Below are 20,932 nucleotides of genomic sequence, written 5' to 3' on the forward strand. Positions count from 1 at the left end.
GTATCTATAATCCGTTCGTACCTATCTATTGTTCGTTCGTTCATATCTATCGTTCGTTCGTATCTATCATCCATTCGTACCTATCTATTGTTCGTTCGTTCATTCATATATATCTATCGTTCGTTCGTATCTATCATCCATTCGAACCTATCTATTGTTCGTTCGTTTGTCATATCTATCGTTCGTTCGTTCTTATCTATCATCCGTTCGTACCTATCTTTCGTTCATATCTATCGTTCATTCGTTCGTATCTATCATCCATTCGTACCTATCGTTCGTTCATTCATATCTATAGTTCGTTCATTCGTATCTATCATCCGTTCGTACCTATTTATCTATTGTTCGTTCGTTCATATCTATCGTTTGTTGTTCGTATCACCCATTCGTACCTATCTATCGTTTATTTGTTCATATCTATCGTTCGTTTGTCTTTATCATTCGTTCATTCGTATCCATTGTTTATTTGTTCGTTCGTATCTATCGTTCGATCATATCTGTCTAACGTTCGTTTGTTCATTAGTATCTATCTATTTATCTATCTATCTATCTATCTATCTATCTATCTATCTATCTATCTATCTTTATTTATCATTTGTTTGTTCATTCATATCTATGTATCTATATATCTATCTATCATTCTATCGTTCTTTCTTTCTTTCATTCTATCTGTCTGTCGTTCTCATTTATTCCATCCATCCATCCATCAGCTGTTTTTTTTTGTTTGTTTTTTTGGCATATTAATGGATAGCAAGTGCTTGCGATTGTGTCTGTCACAACATACTATATTAAAAGGTGACTTTCCCCTTGTATTTCTGTTTTCTGGGAGCAGAAAATACTACTAGATACTTCTGATATTCTGTGAATCTTTCACTTTTACTAAAGCATTTAGAAGTGCTTTGTATTTGCTTTGATTTAATTCAGACAATTATAATTCTGTTTAAAATTCAATTTAAACCATGTGTTGTCATACCTGTTTGTCTCTGTATATTCTGTACTTCTGCCTTACAGTTTTACTCCATTTAAATGTGTGTGTGAGTGGATGTCAGGCTTTCTAATGCTGCTGTGGGCAGAGAAAATTAGACATGTCATCTATCTGCCTTATCTGTCTGTCTGTGAAAAGTGAATGTGTTTAAAAAAACACTCCAGTGAATTCACTCAAGTGTTTCTGACATGTCACAGTTTGACTGTCACATCAGATCCTCTGTCCTGACATATTCTGGGCTTATTATTATTCGTCTCACAGCGCTGGTGCCTCTCACTGCTGGAGTTTAACGATACCGTACAGTCAGTTTTGAGAGACGAAGACACAGTTCACCTGCACCATCGTTTCTCAACCTCATGACTATTTCTTTTATAGATCTCAGGAGGAAAAGTTTTGCAGAATGTACACGCAGCTCTTTTCCATCTAGTGAATGGTGAAATTATGAACAAAAAACATAATCAAAAGTTTTGCCTTTTGCTCTGGCATTCAGTTTTCTGTATGTTTAATGAAATAATAATAGCCATATGGGTTTGAAACGACAGTTTCAGCTCGTTACATTCTTTACCCCATCTAAAGTTTAGTTATATTAATGAAACTTAAACTAGTTTTAGGGAAATGGCAATCAAACATTTGTTCACTGCATATATTTATGTACTAATCTTCTCTTGAAGCAGTGCTTCATTTATTTCATGCACGAATATAATGAACAATGATGATAATGTTCAAATTTATTGCGCTTTTTCTCTTCAAGGTCAGTTAGTCACCCACAATATGGCTCAGATTTACCCCGGCAGACCTTTGTTAGATGTTTTTTTTCTCTTGCTGAATCCTCTCTGATTAATTGACTTCCTGTGGAGTTCTTGGCTGAAAAGGCCCAATTTGTTAAAGGCCGGGTCTTTGTGCTGGTAACCCATGGGCCGACGCACTGAAACGTTTGCGTGTGGATGACTCTGTGGTTACTGATCTGAGAACAGCTCCACCTGTGTGTCTCCCTCCTCTCACACAGGGGTCGCCACCTGCGCTTCAATCATTATGTGTTTGTTAACGGTATTTCCCCAGAGTAACAAACTCGGTGGCCTTTAGCCGACGGAACGCTGGCTTAAAAACGGCATCGCCATGGAAACCGCCTCCAGACTCGTCGCCGGGTCAGCGTGTGTTTGAAAGCAGCGCGCAGCCTTCAATTATCTCTGTTTGCATCTTTGCTGATTAGAGAGGAAGAGCGAGAGAGAGAGAGAGAGGGATGATGGGAACTGCAGCAGACAGTCTTTTCTCAGCCAGAATATTCCCACACCTGCGCTGTGTTTCTCAAAGCAAAAACAAATGCATAAGTTCTAGATTATACTTATAGAAGAAAAGAAATAACATGCTTGATTATGACATAAAAAGTCGACATGATGACATTTAAGGACATTCAAATACTAAGTCATAACTAGATTAAAGATTAAAATGTTGAAATTGAAATGGACTTTTATTCTGTAATTTCCACTTTTTTTAGATGTCGTAATTTTGACTTTACATCTAATAATTGTGACTAAATATATTAAACATTCAACTTTTCATCTCATAAGTTATTTTAATCATCTCATAAGTTATTTCGACTTGTCATTGATTTACAAAAACACGTTTGTGTATTTTACAAAATATATATACAATAAAATAGTTTAAATTATAATACAATTAAATTATTATTTAAAAAAATGTATTATATTAAAATTATAATATAAAAAATGTATTAAAAAGAATACTATAATTATAAAAATATGAACAAATTAATTTAAACCATTAAAGTGTTTATTCTTGATGATTTAAGCTTTTTTTAGCTTTAAGTATGAATATGTTAGCCTTAATGTTATGAATAAGCTGCAGTGTTCCTAAACAATGACAAAATTCTTATTTAGGAGATATAAGCATTCAAAACTTAGTCTCTCACGTCACTGCAGACTTCAGCTTCTCATCAAATTTTCTGTCCAATCAAATGCTCTCTAGAACCTGAAGCCCCTCCTACACTATAAACAGACACTGAAGCCGCGGCTGAAATCAGTCACACATTTGCTAGTTTCTACATGGTGAATGGTACATAGTGTACTATATAGACAATAGGGAACGATTCAGACAGTATTAATATGCTTTCCATTGACGCGAATCCAACTCGCAAGTAATCAGTTACTGCCCAGCCCTGGATATTATAAATATTAACATCATGATTTTCAGTAAAGCTTCTTTGAAAGACTGTGTATTGTGAAAAATGACTATATGGCTGGCTTAAAATAAACCCAAAATGTTGGAAATTAAAAATCAGACACATAATTACTAGAGGCAACAATAATAATCAAAAGGTCAACATTTATTAATAAGCAGTTTAATAAATGTTTATTGTTCAATTATTCATTAAACTTATTAATAAATGTTCATTTAAACATATTAACACATTTCCAAACTATTTTGGGTTCTTTTTAATTGAGAAATATAGTAATTTTTAGACAATAGTTGAGTTAAATAAAACTACCCAGCAGGTTTGTCAAACATTTAACCCAACCACTGGGTTAAAACAACCCAATTTCAACCCAATTTGTTTTTAACCCAGCATTTTTAGTGTATGATAGTTAGAATACACTCCTGTTCGTTCGTGTGTGTCTGTGTGTGTGTGTGTGTGTGTGTGTGTGTGTGTGTGTGTGAGAGAGAGATATGAATGAGGTCTTTGTAAAATCAATGACATGCAGCTAATGAGTGTTTTCCTTCTCATATTTGTCTTATATAACCTGAAAATCTGAATGATACACACAAATCATTATGTTGCGTTAAGCATTAAATTTACATTAAGAACTTGTACAGTGATAACTTTTTCCTGACGCTCAGTCTGATATTTTAAATGATAATGTTAAAAGATAAAAAATTACATTCTGCATTATATTTTTTTTTTTGCATTTTACATTATTTTATGACTTTTAAGCATATTTCCCTGCAGCATGTATTTTTTATGATTATTAATTCTCAATGGTGATTATCATTAGATTACTGTATTTTAAAATGAATTGTCATGAAATACTAAACATTTCATGACATTAAAATAGGCTTCACATTTTAATTATCTCAAACATTAATCTCAAAATATGTAATTTTAGGGTGAAATGTCTGTCCATGTTTAGTTGGCTTCACGCAGGAAATGCTTCCGGATTTGGTTTTGCGAGTGCGTTTTCTCTTCCTTCGAGCAGAAAGCCCATCTGTGAGCTGGGGAACCCCTGTCGACTCCATTATGGTGGTGATGGAGGTTTCTGTTTTCATGGAGATGAGCTTTGCTCCAAGACCCTTCGCATCTGAGATGTGACTATTAATGTAGAGCGATGCAACCCATCCATAATCAGGACAAAAGGATGGTTGCCGTCCACCGCAGATGCCTCAGTAATGAGCAGGCATCAATCATATCCCAACAGCCCCGGCGGGAGAGATAAGAGTCATGCATAAGTGCACTGGCCAATCACAGTGGTTTTCAGCTTAGCACCGCTGGCACGATTGCTTTCACCCATGTGATTGACAGCGCTCTTTAACATTATTTAAACCATATTTAAAGTGCCTCTATTATGCTATTTTAAAGGTTGTTTTGGAGTGTCCTACAAAAGGTTTACATGCATCCAAGGTCAAAAAATACTTAGTTTTTCATAATATGCATTGCACATCTCTTAATTTCATTGAGAATGGTTTGTTCGAAGTCTCTCTAAACCCCGCCTTTCTGAGAGCCTGCTCTCTGATTGGTCAGGCAACCCAGTCTGTTGTGATTGGTCAACTGCTTACAATGCGTGTCGGAAACAAAACGCCCATTACCATATATGAAAACAGCGTCTTCTTGACATGAACAACATGAACCAAGCTCTTCCAGTCTCAGCTACAGTGTTTGAGGGCGGGGCAAAGGAGACGTTGTTCACGTACAGTCAGTGAAGACCACAGGCTGGCATTATGCAAATCTGTTACATTGTTGTGTAGGTTTGTAGCAGGAAGTGAGACTGGAATCGCTGATGACTCATTTCAGCAGTGAAGAATCGAGTCTTTCTTTTAGAAGACAATTTTTTTATTTGATCTTTAAAACTTTGCGGATCTTTTACATTCACAAACGGCTATATTACACACTGCATGAAAGGGAATATCTGAAAAAGCATAATATGGGTCTAATATTTTGGAAAAATATTACACTATTCACAGCATTTGATAGCAATCATAAACGTTATCCTGGTGTGTATGAATCTGTTTTGGCAAACAGGATAGTGGGCATCCATACGGGTTTTGCACAAAAGATGAACATGACGGCACATGCTAGTGGATGAGTTGAATCAACTCCACATCAACATCATCGATTTATCCACTAACCATTCAGAAACGTCTAAAAGTTGTAACTTCTTCCTGAGTCTCTCCATCAGTGTCGACTCCGGATTGAACAATGTAAGGCTGAACACCGTTACTGACAATCCTCATTTTGTCTGCGTGAGATTCTCCAGCTTTGTTGTGGTTGAGCTGTTAAAGCTCCGCCCTCTTCTGGAAAGCGGAGCTTATTTGCATTTAAAGGGACACACACAAAAACGGCGTGTTTTTGCTCACACCCAAATAGGGGCAAATTTTCATTATTATAATTATTGACATTATTGTTATTAATATTATCAATATCATAGAAACATTTAGCAGTAATGGAATGATGGCGGTGTGATGATGTTTTGCTTAATATAAGGACGGTAATGGTATAATGTATATCTTTAATAATTAAATAAATAAAATAATAGTGATAATAATAATAATAATAATAAAAATTATCTAAAATATAAAAATATAACCAAATCAACACCTAACATATACCACGCATGATTTTAATGCACCAAATGCTGATTTTAATGCACCACAGCCTTCTTTTAATGCAGCATTATTATTATTGTTATTATTATTACTGTAATTGTTATTGATATCACTGTTGCCGTCATCGCAAAATATCATCATCATCGCCATCTTTAGCATTTCTATTGTTTTTATTACTACTATTATTATTATTATTATTATTATTATTATAACTGTTATTACTGTTGCTATTATTATTGATACAAATGTTATTATTTTTATTTTATTTTATTTTTTTTACTTTTTCTGTCAACACAAAATATTATCATCACCATCCTTAGTATTAGTACCACTACTGTTATTATTGTCATTATTATCAATGCTATCTATTATAATTATTGATATTACTATTGCCATCAACACAACTTATCACCATCTTTAGTATCATTATTGTTATTATTACTGTTATTATTATTACTGATATTACTGTTGCCGTCATCACAAAATATTATTATCATTATTATTATACATGCTCACCCTATGTTGTAAGTTTTGCACTCCTAATAAAAACTCCTAAATTTGACAAGCTATAATAAATTATCTGTAGGGTATTTTGAGCTGAAACTTCACAAACACATTCTGGAGACTCCAGAGACTGATATTACACCTTGTGAAAGGGGCATTATAGGTCCCCTTTAATTAATTCCTAAAATACTAAAAGCGTTTTTATTTGGATCTGTTCCTCTCATGAATCTTTCATATGCCTTGGAAGGCTTCGAATACAGTTTCCACATATTTTTAAGATACTTTGTTTACTCTACTGTAAAAACAGCGATACTGAGTGAAATTAATTAATACTGTGAAATATTATCATCATTTCTGATATCTGTTTTATGCTGTGTATTCCTGTGATGCAATTTATTCATTTAGAAAGAGTCTTACACTTCAAAAACCAGCTGCAAAATCCCATTATATTCAGTAGAAGCAGCACAGAGTGAAGTTAATTGCAGCAGAAACAATGTAGAAAGCTTTTTGCTTTCATTGAAGATAAAATTAACCCAGAAGTGGTTCTGCCTAGTGCTGCTTTAAAAATCTACCAACAGCCTTCAATAGATAAAGCACAGTGAATAATGTGTTTTTTGTGTACATCTTATTCACTGTGATTGATGGTCGCAAAGGCTGGTCGTTGTCTGTCCGTCTGGATGTCCTGGCAGCAGATGATCGAGTCTCGTTAGATTTGGCATCTCACAGTGTTTGGCAGGACCTGAGTTTTTGGTCGGTCATTAGAGGAGACTGAGAGCGCGAGCAGGTGCTGCGACTCAGTTCCTCTCTCAGTTGAGCTTCAGTGTTTATGAACGCTGTTGCTGCTGAATTCATTGTGTCATGCAGTGTTGCAGTCTTATGCATGTTAGTATGGATCAAATAATAGAACTGTGAAACATTTGCAAGTTGTTGACTCATTGACCATGGACCTAAAACATCTTGTATGTCACTGTCAACCTGATTTGGCCCAAAAATGATAACTTCGGATTTGGTTGCATTTAGCTGGGGATGATTTTTGCTCTAACCAGCACTTCATCTCCTCAAGACGTTATAACAAAGATGAATGAGAAGAAGATCCTCCAGATTTAATAGGCAATCTGAATGTCATCGGCATAAAGATGATGCGACATTAAAGACAAGATCGAAGGGCAGCAAAAATAAAGAAAGCAAAATAGGTCCCAAAATAGAGCCCTGAGGAACTCCACAGTCAAAATAAACTACAGAGGAAGAGAATCCCCCAATCCTCACTGAAAAGGATCTTTCCTTCAAATAATAAGAGGAAAACCATTTTAAAATGTTCCCTCTCAGACCCAAAACATGCTCTTGAGCGCTCAATGGGATTATCATGATCTATTAAATCAAAAGCTAAGTTGAGCATAATTAGAGCTCCTAGACTACCCGAGTCCCCAAAGAGTAACAAGTCATTGGTAACCTGTGATAAAGCTGATTCGGTGCTATGTCCTGTACTGGACATACAATTATTTACTGCTGTATTTACTTCTCACATTGAGGCCTTACATTCACTGGCCATTGAAAGCAGTGAAAACACTCCCGACCCTGAAATGACACCCCAGTTCCAGCTGGCATGACATGAACAAAACACACACGCTCCGCTGTGTGCTGACATCAAAGCTGTCGCCCGTTAGATTTGGCCAGCGGGTCCTCAAAGATGACAAAAATGAACAGGAAACTGTCAGAAATGGTCATGTTCAAATTTCTTATCATTTAACATTGAGTTCTTGAGTTATTCATTGTTTATTGGTGTTTTTTGTTTTCAGTGGAACTCATTAAAGGGTTAGTTCAGCCAAAAATGGAAATGATCCCATAATTAAATGTATATGACTTTCTTCTATCAGCCAAACACAACTGGAGTTATATTAAAAGTAGGGCTGGGCGATATATCGCATGCTTTTGTCACGCGCATTTCGTCAGTAAAGCCGGTTCCCTGATTGCCGCTAAATCACCATCACCTGCTTTCAAATGGAGCGGCATTTAATAGACAGAGCCATAGTTCACTGATAAGCCACGCAATATCGCGTTCAATATCGAAGTCGATATCTGCGATATTGAACGCTATATTGCGTGGCTTATCAGTGAACTACGGCTCTGTCTATTAAATGCCGCTTCATTTGAAAGCAGGTGATGGTGATTTAGCGGTAATCAGGGAACCGGCTTTACTGACGAAATGCGCGTGACAAAAGCATTCAATATATCGCCCAGCCCTACTTTTAATATAACTCCAGTTATATTTAAAAATTAAAAACATTTTTATTAACAGTTATATTTACAGTTAAAAACATTCTGACTCTTCCAAGCTTTATAATGGGAGTTTTGCATTCTCTCTGCTGTGTTTTTGCTGTAAAATCACCTCCTCTCTTCAGCACAGTCTTCTGTATCTGTCCCTCTCTATCTTTGCTTTCTTTCTCAGCTGTGACAGATTAATTAATCTGGACGGATAGAGTCGGCTCCGTTCTGACGGGCTCGTGTCAGGGTGTCTGTCCTCCAGACACTTTAGAAATCTTCATCCTAGCTCTGAACTGAACCTGTGTTTCCTCTCCTCAGAATGGCAGGGATTACGGTTTCCTGGTGCGGCAGAACTCGGAGCTGCTGCGGGCGCTGGAGGAGATGGAGAAATCCTGCGCCGCTCTCAGAGAGGAGAACAGGATACTGGTGAGGGTCCGTCGTCACACCCTACAGCTCATCAGAGCGTCTAAACGTGTCTTCACCTGGGCCAATCGGGGATTTGATATATATTTTATTTCAGTTAATGTTTATAAGCAACAAACATTTTTTTTTTTATTGTTGTAGTTTACAATTATAACAGTTATATGAGAATTGCAAAGTGAAAACAAAAAACAAATCCATCCATCCATCCATCATTCTATCTATCTATTTTTCTATCGCTCTATCACTCTTTTGTTCTGTTGTTCCATCCATCCATCCATCCATCCATCCATCGTTCTCTCTATCTGTCGTTCTCTCTTTCCATCCATCCATCGTTCTATCTACCCATCCATACATCTATCATCATCCATCGATCTATCATCATCCATCGTTTTGTCATTCTATCTGTTGTTCTATCTATCGTTCTCTCTGTCATTCCGTCATTCCATCCATCCATCCATCCATCATTCTATCATCTATCTATGTATATATCTATCCATTGTTCTATCTTGTTCTGTCGTTCCATCCATCCATCCATCCATCATTCTATCATCTATCTATGTATATATCTATCCATTGTTCTATCTTGTTCTGTCGTTCCATCCATCCATCCATCCATCGTTCTATCTACCCATCCATACATCCATCATCATCCATCGTTTTGTCATTCTATCTGTTGTTCTATCTGTTGTTCTATCTATCATTCCGTCATTCCATCCATCCATCCATCCATCCATCCATCATTCTATCATCTATCTATCTATCTATCTATCTATCTATCTATCTCTGTATCTGTCATTCTTTCTTTCCATCCATCCATCGTTCTATCTACCCATCCATACATCTATCATCATCCATCGTTTTGTCATTCTATCTGTTGTTCTATCTATCGTTCCATGTATCATTCCGTCATTCCATCCATCCATCCATCCATCCATCCATCCATCCATCCATCCATCCATCCATCCATCCATCATTCTATCATCCATCTATCTATCTATCCATCATTCTATCATCCATCTATCTATCTATCTATCTATCTATCTATCTATCTATCTATCTATCTATCTATCTATCTATCTATCTATCTGTCGTTCTGTCGTTCTAAATTCTCATAATACAAGCCCTTTAAGATATTCATCATATTTAATGACATTTTAGTTTCTTAGCGGTTTATATGAATATTCCTGTGGTGCAACATGACTGTTTAATGTACATTTTTCTTAATACATAAAGCTTTGCTTTATATTTCACCACTTTGAACAATCTTAAATCTCATTTTCCATCTCTCAAACTCTCTCTCTCACCCAATATCGGTATTTCTTCAGAGGAAGAGCAGTTCTCCAGAGACGGAGGAGAAGGTGAAGAGGTTGAGGAAGAAGAACACCGAACTCGCCGTCATCGCCAAGCGTCTGGAGGAGAGAGCGCGAAAACTGCAGGAAGCCAACCTGAAAGTGGTGTGTACTCATTTATGCATCTTCAGCTGTTTTCATATCATGGAGGGTGTGGAGTGCATTTTTTAGTACTTTAAAGGTCCCAATATACTCACGGCGAACTTCTTTTGTGTTCTTCATTTTGGGGTAAAAAGAAGTTGAAATACCTATGCAGTGATATACTGTTAACAAACATCCCAAGACCGTCCATGCTGAATATGTAAATATGTGCTGTGCTTTCCTCTCAATAACACAATAAACACACAACCAAAATTACAGCGGTGAGAAAACAGCAGTTCAGAGATGCTTTCTTTGCTTTGTTCATAGTGATGTGAATATGTTTGCGATTTGGCACTCCGGTAAAGTCACATCCTGTTTTTTTATTTACCACTTTTATACAATAGATTGTATAAAAGCAGCAGCTTTACAGTATTAAACATGAAAAACAGTATCAGTGTTGCTTTCAATTAGAATTACAACTACATTTTCTACTATAAAGCAGCTCTCCAGTGTGTTCATGTTTTTACTCACGAACGTCTGACCTTGAGGGACTGAACAGGAGAAATGAACCAGAGAAGATTTCCATGTCAAAGAAGGCGGAGCCTCAGAGCCACGCCTACCTATTATCTATCCGCATTGTTTCAGCTTATGTTTAAAATAGTCATGTTTAACAGTAGAATTCCTGGTGAAAAACTACATTACCCATGATGCTGTACAGAAAATTACACCAATCAGTCGAAAAACTCTCAAAATGCTGAAATGTATACATATGCATATTTTGGAATAAACTTAAATTATATTGTTTTTATACATATAATCAACATCTATAAAGTAGTTTAACTTTTTGTTAGATTTTCAGTTTTTCAATTTTTCAATTTTTCATTTTTTTTTGTTGCTTCAAATCAAAGTTTGTAGTGTTGTGATTCACCTTATAGCCAATTGGCTTGGTTCATGGCATCTTAACTCTTTAACAAAGACTTTTAAAGGTGCCCTAGAATCAAAAAATGAATTTATCTTGGCATAGTTGAATAACAAGAGTTCAGTACATGGAAATGACATACAGTGAGTCTCAAACTCCATTGTTTCCTCCTTCTTATGTTAATCTCATTTGTTTAAAAGACCTCCGAAGAACAGGCGAATCTCAACATAACACGTAACAGTCGGGATCATTAATATGTACGCCCCCAATATTTGCATATGCCAGCCCATGTTCAAGGCATTACACAAGGGCAGCCAGTATTAACGTCTGGATCTGTGCACAGCTGAATCATCAGACTAGGTAAGCAAGCAAGAACAACAGTGAAAAATGGCAGATGGAGCGATAATAACTGACATGATCCATGATAACATGATATTTTTAGTGATATTTGTAAATTGTCTTTCTAAATGTTTCGTTAGCATGTTGCTAATGTACTGTTAAATGTGGTTAAAGTTACCATCGTTTATTACTGTATTCACGGAGACAAGAGCCGTCGCTATTTTCATTTTTAAACACTTGCAGTCTGTATAATTCATAAACACAACTTCATTCTTTATAAATCTCTACAACAGTGTAGCATTAGCAGTTAGCCACAGAGCACTATCAAACTCATTCAGAATCAAATATAAACATCCAATTAAATACCATACTTACACGATTTGACATGCTGCATGATGAACACTTTGTAAAGATCCATTTTGAGGGTTATATTAGCTGTGTGAACTTTGTTTATGCTGTTAAAGGCAGTCGCGAGCTCGGGGGCAGGGAGCAGGAGATTTAAAGGGGATGCAGCCTGAATCGACGCATATTTAATGATGCCCCAAAATAAGCAGTTAAAAAAATGAATTAAAAAAATCTATGGGGTATTTTGAGCTGAAATTTCAGACACATTCAGGGGACTCCTTAGACTTATATTACATCTTTTGAAAACACGTTCTACGGCTTCTTTAATTAAAAAAATACTTGCGAAACCAGGTCCATATCAAAGAAGGTGGAGCCTCAGAGTTACACCTACCTATTGCATCATCACCATGGACTGTTGGTAGTTCAATGGCATTTACCAGCCAGAGCAAACTTTACCTTGAAGTTCACTTTGGCAAACTATTTCAAACTCTTGAAATGAACTCAAAACTAACTTTTTTTTGGTCTGATTTTCTTCAAAGTGACATTACATTGGGTGCATCGGGTCCTTAACACTTGAGGGACGGATTGGGCGGTACCGCCCAAATTGGCATACTTTTACAAATGTGTAGTTATCTCAAAAACTATTAATGCTAGAGAGATGCCATTTTTGCCGTCTTCCTCAGATTCCACTGAAAACGGCGGTATCCAGTTTGTATATTAAACGCGCTTCCGTTATTGCGCAATACCACTGCGTAAACAGGCCAATGAAAACGATTATGTTAGGCACATTCAACACACAACAACCAATGTAAAAATTGCCGCTGGGAGGAATATTTTTCTAACCCAATCAGAGGAAGGTTACCATGATGCATTCTAGCCATTCAGAGGACTCTGTAGCTCTGCTGTAGCCTTGTAAAAGCTCGCTGGCCTATAGTAAAAGACCGGCAGCCGGGTGTAATCAATAAGCGATCGGATAATCAGCATCAGGTGGAGAAAGCAGAAAGCGATCGGAGTGTTACAGAGAGTGATCTGAGTATTAGCGAGCACAAAGAGATAAATTCGAGAGAGATATAGCATTATTACAGAATTGTTTTATCAAAATGGCAAGCAGTAAAAGATTTACGGCAGAACAAGCTCTGGAACAATTACTGGAAAGTGACGAGGAGAAATCTGGAGCAGACAGCTTTTACACCGATGGAGAGGCCTTGCTTTGCTCACTGGCATGCCTAGGACTGTTTGTAAAAAAAAGTTAATTATTTAATTGTTCTTTACACATTTGATTAAACAGTAACACATTTCTGTCAAGCAAAGAGTTTGAAAAATATGTATATTTTTGTTCTATATTCTGTGATGTGTGATTTTCAGTAATAAATGACAAAATTGAAATTCTCTAGTTTACTGTACATTTTCTTTCACTCATACTTCCTTTCTAAACACATTACATGCATGCTTATGGTAGCTTAGGGTCTTCTGAATCCATAGATACCAAACACAGGGTGTTCCATCTCCTTTACATATGATTTATAAGCCCAAATATAAAAATAGAGAAAACAGACCAAAAAGGGCTTAGTCCCAAAAATAAAAAAACGCCTAGGACTGTTTGTAAATAAAGTTATTAATAAGTTAAAATTATTTAAATGTTCTTTACACATTTGATTGAACTTTAACCCATTTCTGTCAAGCAAAGGGTTTGAAAAATATATTTTTGGGTCAAAAACGTTTCACTATTGTAGTGTGAGGTAGGATTTTCAGTAATAAATGAGAAAAATCTCATTTTCGTTTTTGAAATTCTCTAGTTTATTGTACAATTTTTCACTCATACTTCCTTTATAAACATATTGCATGCATGCTTATTGTAGCTTAGGGTCTTCTGAATCCATTGATACCAAACACATGGTGGTCCATCATCATTACATATGGTTTATAAGCCGAAATGTAAAAATAGAGAAAACGGACCAAAATGGGCTTAGTCCCCTAAGGGTTAAGGCGAGATGCTTCAGGCACAACCATTGTTTTTTCCATGCACTGGCCAATTTTGTGATTTTTGGCTATTTCACATCTCTAACAGTCTTCCTTCAGACTAGTGGAATGAAAACATCCAAAATACACTTTTTTAATCTGCTTCATCTATTTGCAAATGTAGGTTTCAATTTCATTCCATATCTTTATCTTCCAAATCTTTGAGTCAGAAATCTCCACTTCAGCAGCTTTACACACAAAACTTTACAATGTATATTCTTACTTATATTCTTAGTCTCTTCTACTTCATATATCATTCGCCTGATTCATATAACATTTTATTCCTAAAAACAATTTTAATTTCTGTCTGACAACAGTATTTTCTGATTTATGGAGTGATAAAAAGAGAAATCCAAAAACTGTCAACAAAATTAAACTATAATTGAACCTGGCTTTATCCAGTGTTCAGATTTCTGTTCTGGATTTGTATGCAAATTAGTGCATATTTAATTAGATAATGCATTATTTGTCAGAAAACTTATGATACAAAACAATTGTCTTAAATGTATTGTGATTTAATAGATATCACCATTGCTTGTGTTTTTTACACTATTCACCTGTTATTTTGCCTTGAATGCATTTCAGCCATCAGTGTAAAAGTAAAGGGATCTCTTAAAGTTGGACTTTATTTGAGATCTGATTATGGGCATAACATGCACACAGCATGCAACTATTCCTTTATTTCATTTTTGGATTAATGAACTAGTCATGGTCTGCCCTTTTGCCTTTGCTGGATGTTGAATTTTTTTTACAGATCTCACCAACCCATCCAGTGTTTACTCCTCAAACAGTCATTCAGTGCTCTCTTGTGTCTCAGATATAAAGGCAAACCGCAGAGTTTTTATTGATGGTTTTGTGTTGACTTTGTCCTGAATGACCGTGACTATTTGAATACATTACAGGTCTATTGTTAAACAATCTTCTGTTTTACAATGACATTGAGCTTTTGATGTAAAGCGACAATACTGGTTACATTATAACACAAGACGAATCTACACACAGAGAAGTGGATGATGACGTGATCAAGTTTAAACATAAAGTCACTAAACTCCTCGCCCTTTGTATGTGTGTTACACTGTAACTCTAGTCCACCTGTGTGGCCACCTGTCGGCTCTCTGATGCTCATGGGTAATAATGACTGACGGTCACAGCACAACACCTGTTATCGTATCAGCACACACACGCACACATACAGATGGACTACAGTCACTCCCATTGTTCCTAGTTAAAGCTGATTCTGTCTTTTAGTCTGTTTTAAATAGTTCATAAGTTTTAATATTTTAGTTATGTGTTGATGAAGTAAAAACTCCATAGTGAAATTGATTTTCAATGATAACTTGTACATTTTTAAAGACTGTGAGCTACCAGGTTCTTAATTGATGATATTTGCATCTGCTGAAGATGTCAGCTCACATTATTTAAGCTTTTGTTTAAAATAATCATGTTTAACAGCGGAATTCCTGGTAAAATTGTAAATCCTGGTTTATTGTTCTTGCAAATCCAGGTAAATACCCCTATGCCGGTGAAGCCGGGCGCTGTGGAGCAGTATAAGCGTGCGTTTGCCCGTCAGAGAGCCAGAGACCTGGCGCAACACGCAGACACACTTCTGTGTAAAGATAAGCAGATCGCAGCGCTGCAGCAGGAGTGCAGACAGCTAGAGACGCGGCTGGGACAGGGGAAGGTACACACAATCAAACAATCACACCTTGTGTGTTTTAATTAGTCATATTTGCCAAGTCAAGCAACACTAGTACTGTGACCTAAGTTGATTTTTGTTTATTTATGTTTATCTTTGGATTCTTCTGAATTGATTTTTGCCTAGACATTTTAGTCAGCCATAGTCTATTTTATTTTATTTTATTTTATTTTATTTTATTTTATTTTATTTTATTTTATTTTATTTTATTTTATTTTATTTTATTTTATTTTATTTTATTTTATTTTATTTTATTTTATTTTATTTTATTTTATTTTATTTTATTTTATTTTAATTAGGTTATTTTGAATCAGAATCAGATTATAATACATTTATTTTATTTTATTATTTTCTTAATTCATTTTATTTTTTATTTATTTTATTATTAATTTTTTATTTTATTAGCTTATTTTGCATCAGAATCATATTAGATTACATTTTAATTTATTTTATTATTTTATTTTTTAATTTATTTTATTTTATTGTTATTTTTTATTTAATTGGGTTATTTTGCACAATTAGATTAGATTAAATTAAATTAATTTTATTTTTAAATTCATTTTATTTTATTTTTATTTTATTAGGGTATCTTGCATCAAAATCAGATTAGATTAGATTTATTTTATTTTATTTTTAAATGTATTTTATTTTATTATTTTATTTTAGTATTTAATTTATTAGGTTATTTTGCATCAGAATCAGATTCGATTTTATTTATTATTATTATTATTATTATTGTTGTGTTTGTGTTTGTATGTGTGTGTACATGTATGTTCATGTATGTGTTTATGTGTGCGCGCGCATGTTTGTGTATGTGTGTGTGCGTGTTCGTGTATGTGTGTTTATGTATGTGTGTGCGCATGTTCATGTGTGTGTGTGTGTGTGTGTGTGTGTTCACATTTTATTTATTATTATTATTATTGTTTTATTTTAGAATGGATCTGTTCTTTTGTTCATATTGTTTTTTTTTTATCAAATTATTAAAATATAAATGTATATAACTTGATTTCTGTGTCTTAGCTCTCATATTTCAGGTCTCAGAATATATGACCAATTGGATGTTTGTAATAACTAAATACATAACATGATTTCTGTGCATTGGCTCTTACATTTCAGCTCTAGGTTCCCTCTTGCATTTTCATTATTATGACTCATGTCTCCACCTGCTGGAGATGTCATGTACTGCACATAGTCAGCATTTACTGAACACACACTTTTAAGTACATTTGCATTAAACTGGCACAGAATCTAAATGATTCTATTTAAGTGATCTGCTAAACAAGGTGCTTCTGAAACTGTGAAGGTGTGAACGGTTGTCTGTGATTGCTCTCCATGTCTCGCTCAGGGTCCTGTGGGAGTCAGCGAGTTCGAGCGTCTCCTGAAGGAGTCTCAGAAGGAGGTGCTGCGTTTGCAGAGACAGCTGTCTGTCACCTCCAGCAGTGCCATAGCAGAAATCCCTTCAGAGAGACAGGACAGGGTAAGTGCCATCACAAAACATTCAGCAAAAATAATCACTCTTTGAGATGTATATCTATAAAAGACATCAATATTTTTGTAATCCATTATTCCATGTATGAGAATCCATGAATCGCATTATTACACAGCTTTCAAAGGCTGCATGATATATTAAAACCACTTCAAAAATCATAATATAGCATAGTGCTATTGTGAAATCACAAAGGCTGTGATTTGGTTGAATAAATATATGCTACTGATCATCACGATTTCAAAATAAAAGTTTTAACCCTCACTGTACAAGTCCACATGTTCTTGTTCAAAACTTACAGTGGCTGTAGCATTTCTATCGTAAAGAACTGGTCGAATATTAAATATTAAAGGATTAGTTCACTTTCAAATGAAAATTCGCCCAAGCTTTACTCACAATCAAGCCATCCTAGGTGTATATGACTTTCTGTTGAACACAATCTGAGATATTTTAATAAATATCCTGATGCATCCGAGCTTTATAATGGCATTGAGTGAGATCAACGGGTATAAGCTCAAGAAAGTGTCTCCATCCACATCCATCCATCATAAACATACTCCACACGGCTCCGATGGGTTAATAAAGGCCTTCTGAAGCAAAGCGATGCGTTTGTGTGAGAAAAATATCCATATTTAACAAGCTGTGAAGTAAAATATCCAGCTTCCGCCAGACCGCCTTCCATACTAACCATCCTGGTTTAATCCTCTCAATCCACTGGTGAACTGTCATAATGCCATTACTGCTCCACCGTCTCTCTGTGCTCTTATGTGTCATTGATATAAATGGATATCTAGAGGACTCTTTCCTGGATGGAGTCTCTTCCTCTGTGAAGGAGTCGGGATTGTGCATGTGTTTATGACGACTCTGTTCCTGTTTTCAGGGCTTATTTTGTGTTTACACTGGTATGAATGTTGTTTCTGCTCTTATGTAATGGACTACACCATAATCTGTAATACTAGCTAATGAGCAGCTCTATGTACTGAACCCAACACTGTGTGTGTGTGTGTGTGTGTGTGTGTGTGTGTGTGTGTGTGTGTGTGTGTGTGTGTGTGTGTGTGTGTGTGTGTGTGTGTGTGTGTGTGTGTGTGTGTGTGTGTATTTCTACAACTATCTTTATGTGGAGCGGTTTGAGTTTTAGGCCATTGGAGTGAGGTCATAGAGAGTAAAGTGAGAACATTTTGGTCGGTCCTCACATTCTGGTAGCCTCTGAAGGCCTGTTTGAGGGTCGAGGCTTGTTTTTTGGGATCAGGATATAACTAGGTCAAGGGTAGATTTAGGGTAAGGGTTCGGGTTAGGTTCTTTGTTGTGATGGGTAGGGTTAGAGTAAGGAGCTGGAGATTGCATTCTGTCAATGAATATCCTCACAAAAATAGATGTGCAAAAAGTGTGCATGTGTTCATGTATGTATGTATGAACGCGCACATACACAAACGTGTGCACACACAAAAAAAACATGCATGAACATACACACATACATGAACACACACGAACACACACAAACACATGAACGCGCACACACATGAACAAACATGCGTGCACTGCACACACACAAAAAAACACATACATGAACATACATGTACACACATACATATATACATGAACACACACACGAACACACATATACAAACACACACATGCACACACAAACACACATGAACATGCGCCTACACACACAAACACATACATGAACACACACATACATGAACATACACACGCGAAAACGCACACAGACACACATGAACACGCGCACACACACACAAACAAGCACACATGAACGCTTACACATACACAAACATGCTTGCACACACACACACACACACACAAAAAAAACACATACATGAACATACATGTACACACAAACACATGTGCTTGTTTGTGCGTGTTCGTGTGTGTGTGTTCATGTATGTGTGTTTGTGTATGTGTGTGCGCGTGTTTGTGTGTGTGTGTGCACATGTTCATGTGTGTTTGTGTGCTTGTGCGCGTGTGTGTTCATGTATGTGTGTTTGTGTATGTATGTGTGTGTGTGCATGTTCATGTGTGTTTGTGTGTGTGTGTGTGTCTGTGTGCGTTTCCGCGTGTGTGTGTTCATGTATGTGTGTGTTCATGTATGTGTGTTTGTGTATGTATGTGTGTGTGTGCATGTTCATGTGTGTTTGTGTGTGTGCATGTATGTGTGTTTGTAAATGTGTGTGTTCATGTATGTGTGTTTGTGTATGTGTGTGCGCATGTTCATGTATGTGTTTGTGTGTCGTGTGTGCATGTATGTGTGTATGTGTGTGTTCGTATATGTGAGTGTGCGCGTATTTGTGTGTTTGTGCGCGTGTTCGTGTGTGTGTGTATGTGTGTGCGCGTTTGTGTATGTGTGTGTTCGTGTGTGTTCATGTATGTGTGTTTGTGTATGTGTGTGCGCGTGTTTGTGTGTGTGTGTGTGTGCACATGTTCATGTGTGTTTGTGTGCTTGTGCGCGTGTGTGTTCATGTATGTGTGTTTGTGTATGTATGTGTGTGTGTGCATGTTCATGTGTGTTTGTGTGTGTGTGTGTGTCTGTGTGCGTTTCCGCGTGTGTGTGTTCATGTATGTGTGTGTTCATGTATGTGTGTTTGTGTATGTATGTGTGTGTGTGCATGTTCATGTGTGTTTGTGTGTGTGCATGTATGTGTGTTTGTAAATGTGTGTGTTCATGTATGTGTGTTTGTGTATGTGTGTGCGCATGTTCATGTATGTGTTTGTGTGTCGTGTGTGCATGTATGTGTGTATGTGTGTGTTCGTATATGTGAGTGTGCGCGTATTTGTGTGTTTGTGCGCGTGTTCGTGTGTGTGTGTATGTGTGTGCGCGTTTGTGTATGTGTGTGTTCGTGTGTGTTCATGTATGTGTGTTTGTGTATGTGTGTGCGCGTGTTTGTGTGTGTGTGTGTGTGCACATGTTCATGTGTGTTTGTGTGTGTGTGTGTGTTTGTGTGTGTCTGTGTGCGTTTCCGCGTGTGTGTGTTCATGTATGTGTGTGTTCATGTATGTGTGTTTGTGTATGTATGTGTGTGTGTGCATGTTCATGTGTGTTTGTGTGTGTGCATGTATGTGTGTTTGTGTATGTGTGTGCGCATGTTCATGTATGTGTTTGTGTGTCGTGTGTGCATGTATGTGTGTATGTGTGTGTTCGTATATGTGAGTGTGCGCGTATTTGTGTGTTTGTGCGCGTGTTCGTGTGTGTGTGTATGTGTGTGCGCGTTTGTGTATGTGTGTGTTCGTGTGTGCATGTATGTGTGTTTGTATATGTGTATGTGTTTGTGTTCATGTATGTGTGTTCATGTATGTGTTTTTGTGTATGTGTGTGCACGTGTTAGTGTGTATGTACGTCTTTATGTATGAGTGTTTGTTTGTGTGTGTGCACATGTATTTGTGTGCGCATGTTCATGTATGTGTTTGTGTGTGTGCGCGTTTGTGTATGTGTGTGCGTGCGCGTTCATGTGTGTTTGTGTGTGTGTGTGTTCGTGTGTGCATGTATGTGTGTTTGTATATGTGTATGTGTTTGTGTGTGTGCGCGTTTGTGTATGTGTGTGCGTGCGCGTTCATGTGTGTTTGTGTGTGTGTGTGTTCGTGTGTGCATGTATGTGTGTTTGTATATGTGTATGTGTTTGTGTGTTCACGTATGTGTTTTTGTGTATGTGTGTGCACGTGTTTGTGTGTATGTACG

General features: G+C 36.5%; 1 protein-coding gene across 6 annotated transcripts in view; it reads left to right on the plus strand.

Moving 5' to 3' along the window:
* Positions 1–20,932, plus strand: part of LOC137034028 (RIMS-binding protein 2) — a 141,930-nt gene that overhangs the window by 65,239 nt on the left and 55,759 nt on the right. For all 6 annotated transcript variants that reach the window (XR_010896895.1, XR_010896896.1, XM_067406603.1 and 3 more), the window contains exons 4-7: positions 8,903–9,010; positions 10,333–10,461; positions 15,564–15,740; positions 17,101–17,232. Coding sequence is in view for 4 of the 6 variants with exons in the window: in XM_067406603.1 (XP_067262704.1) it covers positions 8,903–9,010; positions 10,333–10,461; positions 15,564–15,740; positions 17,101–17,232 (546 nt within the window). In the remaining 2 variants the exon portion in view is untranslated. The remainder of the gene's footprint in view (positions 1–8,902; positions 9,011–10,332; positions 10,462–15,563; positions 15,741–17,100; positions 17,233–20,932) is intronic.

This window comes from Chanodichthys erythropterus, chromosome 13, assembly GCF_024489055.1.
Source record: "Chanodichthys erythropterus isolate Z2021 chromosome 13, ASM2448905v1, whole genome shotgun sequence".
Lineage (NCBI taxonomy): Eukaryota > Metazoa > Chordata > Actinopteri > Cypriniformes > Xenocyprididae > Chanodichthys > Chanodichthys erythropterus.